The sequence below is a fragment of the Bos taurus genome, chromosome 29 (assembly GCF_002263795.3).
Source record: "Bos taurus isolate L1 Dominette 01449 registration number 42190680 breed Hereford chromosome 29, ARS-UCD2.0, whole genome shotgun sequence".
In the NCBI taxonomy this organism is placed as follows: Eukaryota; Metazoa; Chordata; class Mammalia; order Artiodactyla; family Bovidae; genus Bos; species Bos taurus.
The window spans coordinates 29,732,429-29,746,768 of NC_037356.1; the positions used below are offsets into that span (position 1 = coordinate 29,732,429).

Genomic DNA, 14,340 nt, shown 5'->3' on the forward strand with positions numbered 1-14,340 from the left:
CGTGGGGAGACTGGGAGCGAAGCGGTCTCGGCCTGCGGTAGGGGAACGCTGCCCGGGCTCAGGCCCTCCGGCTCTGTCATGTGTGCCCGAGATCCTCAGGAGCCAGTGAGGGCGAGGCGTGAGCTCAGTGTTCTGCCACAGCGTTCAGGCAACGGCAGCCCAGGGCGCCCCAGTGAGAAGCCTGGGAGCAGAGGGACCAGTCTGTAGGCATCTCCAGGTGTGGGCAGGTTAGAAAAGTCGAGATCTCTGTCCTTTTAGGCGGACACATCCCAGAAAGTCCACTCTCTCTCTTTGCCATCGGTTGAATGTTGAACTGTCCAACTGACCGTTTTCTGCCAGATGTTGACCTAGCCCCTTCTACCTGTGTGGATGTCACGGGGAGTGAGCAAGGCTTAGACCCCGTGCTCTCCACACCATGTCACCTGGCCTCCCACGGGGACTGCCCCACTCCCCTCTCGCCCTGCTCCTCCCCTCTGGTCCCGACTCCCACCCCTCACCCTGCACTCATGAGGATTCCACGCCATCCCCACATGGACCCCTTTCCCTGGAGGAGCCCAGCGGCCGGACTCGAGAAGCAGGTTTCAACCCACTCCCCTCTTGCCTTCCGTCCCCACCCGCCTAGGTGCGAAAGGGCTTCTGGAAACAGCCTCCCCTCATCTGGGACGTCAACCCCAAACAGATTCGGATTCTCAACCCCTTCTACATGGAGATCGCAGCCGACAAACTGCTGAGCCTGCCGATACACCAGCCACACAAGATTAAGCAGGTGATGAGGGGTTGTGGACGGATGGGGAGGCCAGAGGGCTGGGGTCCTGGGTGGGAAGCAGGTGGGACTTCCAGAGGCTTGGGGAGGTCCGGAGGACCCCAGACGAAGGGAGAATACCAGTGGAGAGGGCGGCATGCGTCTGAATAACACAGGCCCCAGGCACACACCTGTCTGTAATGAGGCTGGTGCACTGATGTTTACAGCAAGGCAGAGTTTGTACTCTTTCTTTGTTTTTCTTTAAAAGAACAAATGGCAAGTTTTTTTTTTTTTTTTTTTTAACTATATACTTTTATTTATTTTTGGCTGTGCTGGGTCTTTGTTGCTACGTGGGCTTTTCTCATTGTGGTGAGCAGGGGGCTACTGTCCAGTCGCGGTGCCTAGGCTTCTCATCCGGTGGCTCCTCTTTTTGCAGAGCACAGGCTCTAGGGTGTTTGGGCTTCAGTAGTTGAGGCACGTGGGCTCAGAAGTCGCAGTTCCCAGGCTCTAGAGGACAGGCTTGATGACCGTGGCACACGGGCTTAGTTGTGGCGAGGCATGTGGGATCTTCCCGGACCGGGAATTAAACGTGTGTCTCCTGCATTGGCAGGTGGATTCTTCATCACTGAGCCACCAGGGAAGCCCAAGAGTGCAGATTCTTGAGATGCCCAGAGGCATCGCCAAAGTGGGGCATCAGGGAAGGGTGTTTTTACGGCTTGGGGGCTAGAGTTAGAGGATGGTTTTGGCAGGCACTGATCAGAATCTGTACCCTGGGGATTTACTGGGACAGGCAGTAGTCTTTTTTTTTTGACTATGTGGCTTGTGGGATTTTAGTTCCCAACCAAGCATGAACCTATACCCCCAGCAGTGAAACTGTAGAGTCCTAACCACTGGTGAGCCAGGGAATTCCGGACAGTCATAGTCTTGTTTTTGGAGCCCAGCCCAAATGAACATGGAGCCCAGCCCAGATCCTTCCGTTACTATTTGATCACTTTATCTGTGATCTGATCTTGGAACATTTTGATGTAAGGTAGTTAAAAGAATTGCAGTTGGCCCTGTGTACCCTGGTTTGCTAGGCGTGGCAGTCGGGGGAGGCAGGGTGCGTCGGCAAGTTATGGTTTTGGTTTTGGCTCTCTAGTGGTCTCTGGCTGACGGGCTTCGTCATACTGGGTAGCATCTCAAGCAGGTACTTCCTCATGTCTTTGAGCCCTCGGGTTGTGTTGGGTAGGAGACAGAGGTAACTATCAGAGAAAGGACTCAAGGTGCTGCCTGCTGTATGGCCTTGGGCCAGTCAACCACTTAGAGGCTTTTTCTTATCTGAGTGGTGGAGAAATTATCAGTACTGACCTTTCCAATAGCCATTCTGGGATTTAAAAACATAATTATGTAATGTGCTTATCATCAAGATTGGAACACTGCGAATGCTCAATAAATATTAGCCAAATTTTGTATAAATGATTTTATTCTTTTTTTTTTTTGCTGTGCCACACGGCTTGCGAGATCTGTTTCCTGAGCAGGGATTGAATCCATGGCATCAGTGGTAAAGAACCCATCTGCCAGTGTAGGAGATATAAAAGATGTGGGTTCGATCCCTGGGTTGGGAAGATCCCCTGGAGGAGGAAAAGGCAACTCACTCTGGTTATTCTTGCCTGGACAATCCCATGGCCAGAGGAGCCTTGTGGGCTACATACAGTCCATGGGGTCGTGAAGAGTTGGACACGACTGAATTGACTTAGCACGCATGCATGGCAGTGAAAGCTGGACTCCTAACCACTAGGCCATCGGCCACCAGAGAACTCCTATGATTTTATTTTTTACTGAATATCTATTATGATTCAACTTCCTGTGTTGAATGCCTGCTTTCGTAACTGCTTAGCACCAGGCCCCAATTTTGAATACACGGGGAGTAAGACATGCTCTTTGCACTAAGGAAACTCAGCCTAGCAGAAAAAACACACAGGTTGTAACCTGGAGTGGTAAGATGCTCTGGCAGAGAGTTGTTCCAAGTGCTGTGGGGTCTTGGAGGAGGCGTAGACCTCTGCTTTGGGTTGTCCGGAGAGGTACCATCAGAAGAGGTGAGACCAGAGTTGGGCCTTAAGGGGTCATGGGGCCCAGGGAGCAGACACTTGGGGAAAGGTATTTCATTCGGCAAGACCAAGCAGCGCCCCTGGCACTGAGTTCTAGTGCTCGTGGAGGTGGATGGGGGACAGCAAGGAGGAATTTTACGCCCCTGATGGCAGAGGGTGAAGGCTAGAGGGAGAAGCCAGAGATGAGGACAAGAACCTGGCTTCTAGCAGAAGGAAGAAGAAGTGGATGGACCTGACATCTGTGTTGGTTTCCTGTCACTGCCTAACAGATGACCACAGTTTAGCGGCTTAAAACAACACCCATGTATTGACTCATAGTTCTGGAGGTCAGACGTCCAATACAGCATGGCTGGATTCTCTGGTTAGAATATACAAGGCTGAAATCAAGTTGGCAGTCTGACTGCATTCTTGTCTAGTGGCTCAAAGGGGCAATCCACTTCCAAGTTCATTTCTATTGTTGGAAGAATTTGGTTCCTTGTGGTTGCAGGACCTAAGTCCCCATTTCCTGGCTGGCTTTCAGCCTGGGGGTGACACCCTCCACCTGTTAAGAGCTGCCCACATACCTTGCTGTCCGGCCCCCTCTATCTTTAGGCCAGCAATGCGTGATAAATCCTTCTTGTGTTTCACATGTCCGACTTCCTCCACTGCTGACCTCTAGACCAGGATGTAAAAGCTCATGAAAGGAGGTCAAGCCCACCAGGATTGTCTATCTTCCGGTCCTCTGTGCCATATGAAGCAATATAACACAGAGTAATATATCTTATCATTTTCGTAGGTTACACACACTCTCAAGGGCAAGGGTCATTGGTGGTCATCTTAGAATTCTCCTGCTATAGCATTGATTTTCGGAGAAGGCAATGGTAACCCACTCCAGTGTTCTTGCCTGGAGAATCCCAGGGATGGGGGAGCCTGGTGGGGCTCACACAGAGTCTATGGGGTCGCACAGAGTCGGACACGACTGAAGCGACTTAGCAGTAGCAGCATTGATTTTAAGGTGAAATTGAGGGCTGTATGATTGTTCCAGGTTTCCAGCACAACTGGGTGGATGGTAATATGTTTAACAATGACAGGAATACAGGGGGAGAGGAGGGTTTGACTAGTTAAAAAGCCCACGTCCAGGCAGAGCTGCTAGAAGGTGATGAATGTGTGGTTTGGCAGAGGTCTAAACGGGTTGAGATAACACAGTGGAGGTAAAAGCAACAGGGTTGAAAGGGAAGGCTGGGGCAGGAAGTGACAGATAGGAGAGCGCAGAAAGGGGCCCTGGGGAATACCCGGCCTCGAGGGGTCTGACAAGTTCCGGGGAGTGGCTTGTCAATGGGAGTGGGCACTGAGGTCTGGAAGGTAGGTCATCCCAGCCAAGAAAGAGGATGTGTGAGGTTAGGCTATAAGGTGGCACATCCCTGTGGATGAATTAGGGGCAGGTGGAGAAACTGAGATCTTCATAGCAGCCCCTACGGTGGGGGGTTGGGGGGGGTATTGCCGACCCCACTTTACGGAAGGCAGAGCCCACCCTCGTGAAGGGCACACAGCCCGGGAGTGTGAGTGCTCTGGGGCTTCCGGGAGAGGTATGGTTCTCCAGGATGGAGAGCAGAACCTTTCTACTCCTGGAGAGACTTGTTTAATAGTTCTAAGCCTCAGTTTCCCAGCTGTATACAATGGGGCTAGTAAAAGTATCGATCTCAAAGTGTTTTTGTGAGGACTGGATGAGAGGTGGTGCAGTGGTAAAGAATCCATCTGCCAAAGCAGGAAATGTGGGTTTGATTTCTGGGTTGGGAAGATCCCCTGGAGGAGGAAATGGCAACCCACTCCAGTCTTCTTGCCTGGAGAATCCCATGAACAGAGGAGCCTGGTGGGCTGCAGTCCGTGGGGTCACAAAGAGTCACGTGCAACTGAGCAAGCACATACAGATGAGATGACATAGGGGTAAGATAACATACTGTCTGGCACATAGCAAGTGGTCCGAAAGTCATAGATACTATTATTATTGTTGTCATTACCATCATTCTGTAATCATCCCCAAAGGTCTTAATACATCCCTCCCCAGAGGTATTAAGCTGTATTATGCCATATGGTAGGGCTGCCCTGGTAGCTCGGCTGGTAAAGAAACCACCTGCAATGCAGGAGACCCTGGTTCGATTCCTGGGTCGGGAAGAGCCCCTGGAGAAGGGATAGGCTACCCACTCCAGTGTTCTTGGGCTTCCCCGGTGGCTTAGATGGTAAAGAATCTGCCTGCAATGTGGGACACCTGGATTTGATCCCTGGGTTGTAAAGATCCCCTGGTGGAGGGCATGGCAACCCACTCCAGTATTCTTGCCTAGAGAATCCCTATGGACAGAGGAGCCTAGTGGGCTACAGTCCTCCGGGTTGCAAAGAGTTGGACACAACTGAGTGACTAAGCACAGCTTTAGCGTGCCATATGGTAGTCATGAGCCACATGTGGCTATTTTTTTTTTTTTTTTTAGCTGTGTCCCATGGCTTGTGGGATCTTAGTTCCTCAACCAGGAATCAAACCCAAGCTCTTGGCAGTGAGAGCTCAGTCAGAGTCCTAACCACTGGACCACCAGGGAATTCCCCACAGGAGGCTATTTAAAATTTAATTAGAATTGAATCAAATAAAAAGTTCAGTTCCTTAGCTGCATGAACCCCACGTGGCTCCTCGCTGCCATATAGGACAGCACAGATGATGAGCATTTCCATGATACTAGAAGGTTCTGTTGCAGAGCGGTGGCCTAGAGATGCTGAAAGACTCTGGCTCCCTCTAATACCTTGCCCACCCCTTGTCCCTCAGAAGCCCACCACAGGGCTGTTGGCCATCACCTTGGCCCTCCACCTCTGTGACCTGGTACACATTGCTGGCTTCGGCTACCCAGACGCCCACCAGAAGAAGCAGTCCATTCACTACTATGAGTATATCACGCTCAAGTCCATGATGGTAAGTGGTCCCTGCTGGTGAACTGGGTGGAGCCAACTGGCCTGGGGACACGGAGTGAGTGAGGGTGGTGCTGGGGGCCCAGAGATGGTTCACCTGTGAGTCACACAGAGAGAGGCATCTGGACTCCCAGGCCAGCATCCTCCATATTCTGTCTTCCTTGCGAGAGCTGGCCTGGGGAACAGAGCTCCAGGGCGTGGGGTCACGGGAGAGCCAGAGAGCTGCTTAGAAGTTCCTCAGTTTGCTTCCTTGGCTGTCTCCACAGTGGTCAGGCCACAATGTCTCCCAGGAGGCCCTGGCCATCAAGCGGATGCTGGAGATCGGAGCGGTCAAGAACCTCACTTACTTCTGACTCGGGCAAGGGCTGTTCCCATCGGCTCACCCTGCTAAGCGGCCCCGGTCCGTGCCTCTGGGGGTGCCAGGTGCCAGCATGGCCGGCTTGGACTCACCTTCTCCTGTGTGGGGAGGGGGCCAGGTCTAAGATGAGGCCGTGCCCCTGGCTGCTCTGGTGGAGGCCAGATGGAGCCAGGGTGGAGGCCCTGGGGCAGGAGGGGCTGCGCCTGGGCATGGGGGCTTGCTTCTGTGGCATCCCCTCTCTGCCAGTGCCAGGAGATTATTTAAGGGGCTATTTAATTAAGGGGTAGGAATGTGCTGTGGGCTGGCCCCATGGCATCCAGAAGAGGGGGCATATGACAGTGTTCTGCTCACTTTTGACACAGACAGAAGTGATGCACCCACTACGGCCTAGGCCCAGAGCGGGCCTCCCAGGAGGGTGGGGCGTCTGAAGTGGGTGGTGCCCCACCCCCCCACAAGGGGCTGCTCCCTCCCAGCAGGCTTGGGAAGAGCACTGGCACAGGGGCTCCATGGTGGAAGTGACCTAAAATAGGTTACAAATTATTAAACTATTTTTCCTAAAACAGAAGCAGCTGTGATACTCTTTGTCCTTTCGGATTGAAGAAGACGTGGATGGGGAGTGGGCCACAGCGGTGGGCCCCCTCGCCCGGTGGTGGGCAGGAGGGCCAGGGTTATTTGGGAAGTCATTGTTTACTGAATATGATGCTTGGGTGGTGCCAAGTCATGCACTGTCACCCTGACATAGCAGGCAAGTGACTGGTGCCCAGACGGCCCTGTCTGCTGGACACCTAGCCTGGCTTTGCATCCTGGTTTACTCTCCAGAGGCAGGAGGGGCAGCACCCTCATTCCCCTCCCTCTCCCTCACCAGCCTTGTTTCCAGAATCACATGTTGGAAGGTGTGTGTTTGAGGACAAGGGTGGAGACAGACAAAGAAAGCCAAGTTTCCTTCTCAGATTAAGTGGGAATCATAAAATGGAGTTTACAGAAAGTCCTGCCAGGGGCCCAGGCAGCCAGAATTGGGATGGGCAGGGCACGGGTGTTGTCTGAGGGCTTGGCAAGGCCTGTGAGCAGTCGATGGGCCAGGCGGTGGAATGATGGAATGCTTTTGTCCTCCACCCCCTCTCCCCGCGGCCCAGGTTTTTATAATCGTGATAGCCCTGCTGTCTGCCGGTCTCTGCCCGGCTTTCTTTCCCATCTTCCCAGACCCTACTAAGCTGCCAAGTGGGCTTCCCGCCACTCTCCCAACTGTGCCTTTACATCTGGAGCCAGGAGGGAGAGCCGGACCTCCCCCAGAGGGAAGGGACACACAGCTGTGTTCCTGGCTTTCTCGGAAAGAGTTGCAGCCTTGAGGTTTTGAGACGGTGAGGCTGGGACAGGACAGATAAGGAGGGGCAGAGATTTCGGAGGAGCAGAGGACCATGGCAGGGGATGGACTTGCTCTCTCAGAAACCTGGCAGAACCCCTTTGCTAGCTGCTGTCCCCCCAGGGGTGAGAGCAAATAGGGCCGCAGCCCCAGGCCCCCTGCTTTCTCCTCCACATGGGCCAGCTTTGTCCTGGGGAGCCTTGCTGACCCCGCCAGGCTTCAGTGTGTGCAGGAACCTCGCTCAGCTTATTCCTGGTACATCTGCAGCTGTTGCTTGTGAGGGTTTGCATGGGAGTGTCCGGTTCCCCGCGCAGGCCATTGAAAGTGGCTGTCAGCACGTATGATCCAGCTGTCCTGGACTGGGGCCACTGCCTGTTACTGGATGTGCCTAAACTCGAGCCAGAAACCAAACTCATACCCCTCCCCCCGCCAAACTCCACACACACACACACACACGCATGTAGACATGGGAGCGATTTACATTTTTGCATGAAGCGTGTGATGCCTACACACAGTCCTCCATGATTACATCCACACAGGAGTGTGTATGGGAAGGGGGTGTGTATACCCCCCAAACTGGCCATTGCTCCCTGGGTGGGGGCATGGGCTCAGCGTTCTCCAGGGTACCCCAATCGCAGGTGGACAGAGGCAGCACCAGGGGCCCCAGGGCAGGCGGTGGAGCTTTGATGAGGAGTTGATGGCTGGGGCTCTTTTGAGTTCTGAGAAAGGGCCTGCCATTCTTCAGTTAGCCTGACCAATGTGGATGAACTGCCCGCCAGCCCACCTGCCCGGAAAAGGAGGCAGGAGAGACGCAGGGCACGGCAGAGGGAAAGTACTTGACTTGCTTGCCACTTAATTCTGTACGACCTTGGGCTGATCACTTCTCCACGTTTGTGCTCCAATTCCTACATTCCTTGAAATAGGAGGGAGGGTCCAGCCAATGAGGACCACCTGTGCTGAATCATCTGGGTGTGATTTAAGAATGCAGATTCTCGGGTTTTACCCAGGCCTCTGGGGATGGAGCCCAGGAATCTGGAATTTTAACAAGCACCCGCAACCACTGCCCTGGTCGTCTAGACTACAGGATAATCTCAAGGGCCTCTTCCAACTCAACAGTCTGTGTGCAAAACCCAGGCTAATCCCCGGTGCCCTTGAGCCGCGTTAATTACGCGCAGGCGCGGTTTTGTCCCGCGGGCGGGGGCGGAGGCCGGGTCCAGCGCACGCGTCGTCGGCCCCGCTATCGCGGGGCAGGGGCCACCCGGGCAGAGCGGCGCCCTAGCGCGGTGCGCCCGGGGGCCTCCCGGGGTGCTGAGAGGCCGGCGCCTCCCTGGCAACCGGCTCCGGGCCTGGCAGCGGCCGCTGAGCCCGCGCCCGTCTGTCTGCCTGGTTTGCAGGCGAACCACGGTTTTTTCCAGGGGGCTTGTCTGAACTCCCGCCGGGGCTGGCTCATGTGACCTACGTTGATGTCACCGCTGGGGCGGGGGTGACACAGACTCGGGCTGCAGGCCATCGGAGGAGATCCGCCCAGTGCGGTGTAGACCGTGCGCCCCATCTCTCCGCCACAGAGGCCTGGAGAAGAGGCGGAACAACCAGCTCCACTTCCTAGCTGGGCAAGACAGAGCCTGGGTCTTTAGTCCGTCATCACGTCGAAATGATGTTCTGTATTCACATCAAGTCAAAGTGCTGAGCACTTCGGGTTTTTATTGACACTTTCCGAGGATATGAATACATCCAATTGCCTTCCCCCAGAGACTGGCCAGCAGCCTGCGAAAAGTTTGAACTCGGAAGCGGTTTTGTCTGTGAGGCAGTTAGGTGTAAGCCCACACACACAAAACCGTGCTCTGTCACGTGACCTGTAAAATAGTGATTGCGCATGCCTGTCCCACAAGGAGGTTTTAAGGATCTAGTGGGAATATGTCTGGAAAAACATCGGGTCGACTGTAAAGTATGATGTCAATGTTAGATTGGAAAGCTACTTTTTGCATGATGGAGAATACCTGAAAGCATATGAAACAGGTGAGGTCCATCTGGAAGGTCAAACGTATGCCCAGGTAGGGCTAGTTACAGAAAAGTGTTTGTCTTCAAGTCACCAACAAGCTCAGCAGAGGAAGGTAAGAGGCTGGTAAGAGGACTCAAATGCAGGCTTCGCAGAAAACAGCAAAGAACTGTGAGTTCAAACTGCTCTCTGGCAATGGTTTTCAAGTTGAAGTCAGATACTCTCAGGTGTTTTTGGAGAAAGATGTTTTTTGGGTGGCATTATCTGTTTCTCTGGACATGAGTTTGAGCAAACTCCAGGAGATAGTGAAGGACAGGGAAGCCTGGTGTGCTGCAGTCCATGGGGTTGGAAAGAGTCTTCTGGGTCTGAGGGCTGAACAACAACGTTTCCATGGCAGGCAGCCTACCAGGGCAGTTTGCTAAACAAAGGTTGAGAAGTACATCCTAATAGTTGGTAAGCTCCCCCCAAACCATCTGACTGTTTTGATGTCTTAATTATAGCTTCAGAAAATTATTTGTTAGTTTTGAGCATTTCCTTGGTTTTGTACCGGATGTGATTCCAGGAAATCTTTCCAACTTAAGAGTTTGAGGAGGGATCTGTGTGTGTATGTCAGTAGTTAATGGACTGTTTTCCTGACCAGATCTTTCTTAGTGACTTGACCTCTCTTGTTAGAGTTTATGGGGATTCTGTACTTGAGAATTGAGGCAGGGAGATGAACCTTAGGTCTTATTAGATGACAGATTTGGGGGGGGCCCTAATGTATTGGGGGCCCCCCTCTTCAAGTAAAGGGAATGCAGGCAGCTGGGAGCAAACTGGGGAGTGCAGTCCGGTATAGGAGGGTCAGCACAGAGGATTTGACAAAAGGCTTTAGGAAAAACTACTTTGGGAGCCAGATTTCAGCTTTCCTGGGAAGACCAATTTAAAGTACTGCACTCCTCAACAGAGACACTGTTTCCTCTCAAGAATCTTGCAAGACTGGCAGAATAGAACTGGTGGAGGGAATGATAGGAATCACCCCAGGGAGTTGAAGTTGGAATTACTTAACTAAGCTGTTCCAGAACTATTATTCTGAGGTTTCCTAAAACATCATTTATGTACCTCACCAACTTTAACGCTTAAGGAGTGTCTTCACTTGCCTAAAAATGTGTTTCTCTCCTAAAGAAAAATATCAACAAGAGGACAAGTTACAGTCTGGTAGGGAGATTCTTTCCAGTTCTGTGCTTTTTTTCTGTACATTTCTGTTCCACCTGTAGCCCTGCATGGCAAGAGAGCTAGAGACAATTTTAATTAAAAGTCAGATAGGAAATTCTCATCTGAAAATTCTGCTGTAGAAGCCCTGAATCTTTATCTATATCACTTTATCACTAATGCCTTCTCCATTCAGTATTTCTCCCAAGTGCAGACCCCACTAGTGTCGTGAATTTATCTTCTAATCCTTGGGCAGCAAGGCCCTGGCCCTTTAATTTCTTTACAGAGGTGATGAAGATGGTATCTTGAACCTAGTTCCCTTGAACCTGTGTTTGCTTAATGGAGGATGACCTTTGCAGGGATAAATCCCTATATTCAGCTTTTATTCTGAGTGGCACTCCTAGTCTTGTATAAGGAGGAGATTTCAGGTAAGGTCTAGTTAATAAGACCCTGATTCTCCCTAAGAAGACCTGTTTCTTGAAACTTCACATACCTTGTCTTTGAATCTTAGTACTTTAGAGTCACTCCAAAGAAGACAGCTATAGAGAAGCCTTATGTGACTGTTCTCATAGCTTTCCAAGGGCCATAGTTTGAGAAGCAACAGAAGGAAGTTCCTTTGTGTGGCCGGGGCTCCCTGGTCGGTGAGCCAAGGGAGGCATTTGGACCAGGGATTGAGGCTATCCCAGCCCTGTGGGTGGGCTGAGCCGGCTGGCCCAGGGAGGAGCTCTGAGAACATGGAATGGCAGGCAGATACAGGCCCCAGGGATGTAGACCAGAACTCAAGGATGGATCTTGTGAATCTCATGTGTTCACCAAAGGCCTTGTAAAGATGAGGGCTGTGGTAGGTGTGAAACCACAGGACCTGTGGTCCAAAAGCTTTCAGTACATGTCCAGGATTTCACCAACAGAGAGGAGGAAGAGATGGAGCCAGGAAGAACAGCAGTTAGAGAGGGAAAGAGTGGACGGGCCTCTTCCTGCAGCACAAATGTGTTCATCCAGGAAAATAAATCCTTATGTTTAGAAAGAAAAGTAGCTTGGGATTGTCTCATTTTTCCCAACTGATGACCTAGTTAGGAAAATGGAAACACAGGGAGTTGGGGAAAAGATGAGTCTTACTGAATTTGAGAAGTAACGTCAGAGCAAGGGAGTGTGTGATCAGTGACTCTCAGAGATCTGTAGTTTTGATGCTGAAGCTGCGAATGGCTGGCCTGAGGTTACAGCTCCTAAAAACAGCTTCCATAAGAGGCTTCTTTAAAGGGGAAGTAGACATCAAGATTTGGTTGAAATGTCCTCGGTTTATATCTAAATGTTCATGTTTTTGAAATAAACATCTATATGCAAATTAGGATCATTTTCATTTAAATATTTATACTTTTATTTCAACAAAGAGTTGATTTTATAGGGAAACTTCCTAGAAGAAACTAATTACAGGACCCCCCCCTTGTCCTTTTTTCTGGTGGCATCACAAACCATGCACTGTACCTGGGAAGGGCTGGTGGGACTCCTGGAGTGTGTACCTGGTGTTTCAGTTCTGATCATTTCATAGCAAAGGCCCTGTGCCCCGTGTGTACCCCTCCCCCACCTCCACATAGGCAGTGCAAAGGAATTTTTGTTGGCTTCTTTTCTCCTGTTCTGAGAAATCTCCCAAAAGCCTCATTACGTTTGCTGTTATTTCTCGTGTTCCCCTCCTCTCTGGAAGCTCCCAGGCAGCTTCAAGGCCTGTGCCTTTAGAGCACTTGTCTCAGTCGTCTCCATCAGAGATGGGTTTACTATGGTGGGGCTTTGGGGCTTTGTATGAGACCACCTTCCATTCCATGAGAGTTGAAGACATGGTGGAAATAACCCTGGGCTTTCCAGACTGATAACGAGCCTGAGAGTTAGAAACCGGGCCCTCGGCCAGTGACTCAGAGCCAATAACGAATTGTAAAGCTATCGGAAAGCTGGATCCTGGCCTTGGGAATGGGGCGTTGTGGGTGGGGGGTGATTTGATACACAGACACCCTTTCCCAGGAAGTTGCTCCCGGTCATTCGGGGACTGGGGGTGGAGGATGCCAGTCCTGCTTTCCTACTGGAGCTGCAGCCTGCCCTTCCTCTGCCCGCCCCCAAGTGGGTCCTTATGGCCTTCAGCACCGGCCGTTTTCTAGGACGCAAGCGGCCTTGGGCCTTTGCTGTGGATGGAAACATGTCACAGAGGAAAGCATCTGTGTTTAATCTCACGCACGTCACTTGTTAGCTCTGTGACCTTGGGCTGGTCTTTTGGTTTCTTAAGCCTCACTCCTTTGTCTGTTAAATGGTGATACTTTGTAGAAATGCAGGAATTAAATAAGATTACGGATGTGAAGCACTCATTTCAGTTGATGTGAGGTCACTTGTAGGGAAATTCAGGGCTTCCCACTGCCTTCAATTTTTTTTTTTTTTAACACTTCCCTTTAGCAACTTTTTTTGCCTTTCACTCCTGCATGAGAAGTAAATGGGGCCAGAGGGGTAAAAGGATGCGCACGGCTCAGTCCAGCATCCTTCTCAATGCCTTGGTGATAGAGCCTACTAATTTCACCTACCTGTGTTCTTCTCTTTCACCAAGGCCTTACATGTGATTTCGTAACCTTTCAGTGATTCTCTGCTGTGTTTCTTCTTTGGAGAGGGCTCAGGGGGTAGCCCCATCTTCTGTGATGTCCACAGCCCCACCCTAGGAGTGTCTGAGCCTCTGAGGGAAAAGAGGGTTCTGTTCTCCAGAAGATCATATTTCTTACCAGGTTATTTTGTGCCATAACCTTGGGCTCCAAGAAAAGAATGGGCACCTCCATTCTTTTAGAAGAACTGTGTATTAGGGGTGGTGATGATTGCGCAGGGGGTAAGGGGCAAGGTAGTCTGTGGTGAGGATTAGAAGGTCAATTTTCCACCTGCCTCCAAGGTGGGGAAACGTAGAAGTAAATGGACAGATTGTCTTTAGGTCATCCTCCTCCTATTCTAGCACACCAAGGCATTCTGCATTTGATCTTAGACCCTTATTCTTCAATAGCAAAGGCAAGACATATATGGGAAAGAAGGCTTGTGGGGTTAGAGGGCTTGTGGGGTTAGAAGACAGAGGGCTTCCCTGGTGGCTCGGTGGTAAAGAATCTGCCTGCCGATGCTGGAGACACGAGTTCGATCCCTGGTCCGGGAAGATCCCACACGAAGCCCATGTGCCACAAGTATTGAGCCTGTGGTCTCGAGCCCTGGAACCACAACTGCTGAGCCCACGTGCTGCAAGTACTGACGCCTGTGCATCCTAGAGCCCATAGCCCACAGAGCCCTTGCAACAAAAGAAGTCACCTCAATGAGAAACCTCTGCTAGGTAACAAAGAGTAGCCCCTGCTTGCCACAGCTAAAGAGAAGCCTGCACAGCAATGAAGACCCAGCATAGCCAAATAAAATTTTAAAATGTTAGCAATTATTGGGAAAAAAAAAAAATTAAGCTGGAGCCCACAGGAATATGTGCTGGGCCAGAAATGGTGCTCTGGTACCAGGAGCAAGCTGTGGGGCTGGGATGCTCACTTACATTTCTTTATCAGTTTCTACTCCCTCCGGCTTGGGGGCTATAAAGGAAGATATAAAGGAAATGGGAGGTTCTGAAGCAATAGGAAATATGGTGGAAACCGATAAATCCTCTGAGTGGAGATGCTACGAAGGCTACGCATAGAG

At 51.3% G+C, this 14,340-nt stretch overlaps 1 protein-coding gene across 3 annotated transcripts in view; it reads left to right on the forward strand.

The window, feature by feature from the left end:
• The window catches only part of ST3GAL4 (ST3 beta-galactoside alpha-2,3-sialyltransferase 4), a 40,116-nt gene extending 33,436 nt beyond the window's left edge, over positions 1-6,680 (forward strand). For 2 of the 3 annotated variants that reach the window (XM_005226817.3, XM_024986995.2), the window contains exons 9-11: positions 623-766; positions 5,618-5,761; positions 6,024-6,680. In XM_005226817.3, coding sequence (XP_005226874.1) covers positions 623-766; positions 5,618-5,761; positions 6,024-6,110 — 375 coding nt within the window. In that variant the 3' untranslated portion in view covers positions 6,111-6,680. 3 annotated transcript variants of the gene reach the window in all.
• The last annotated feature ends 7,660 nt before the right edge of the window (positions 6,681-14,340 follow it).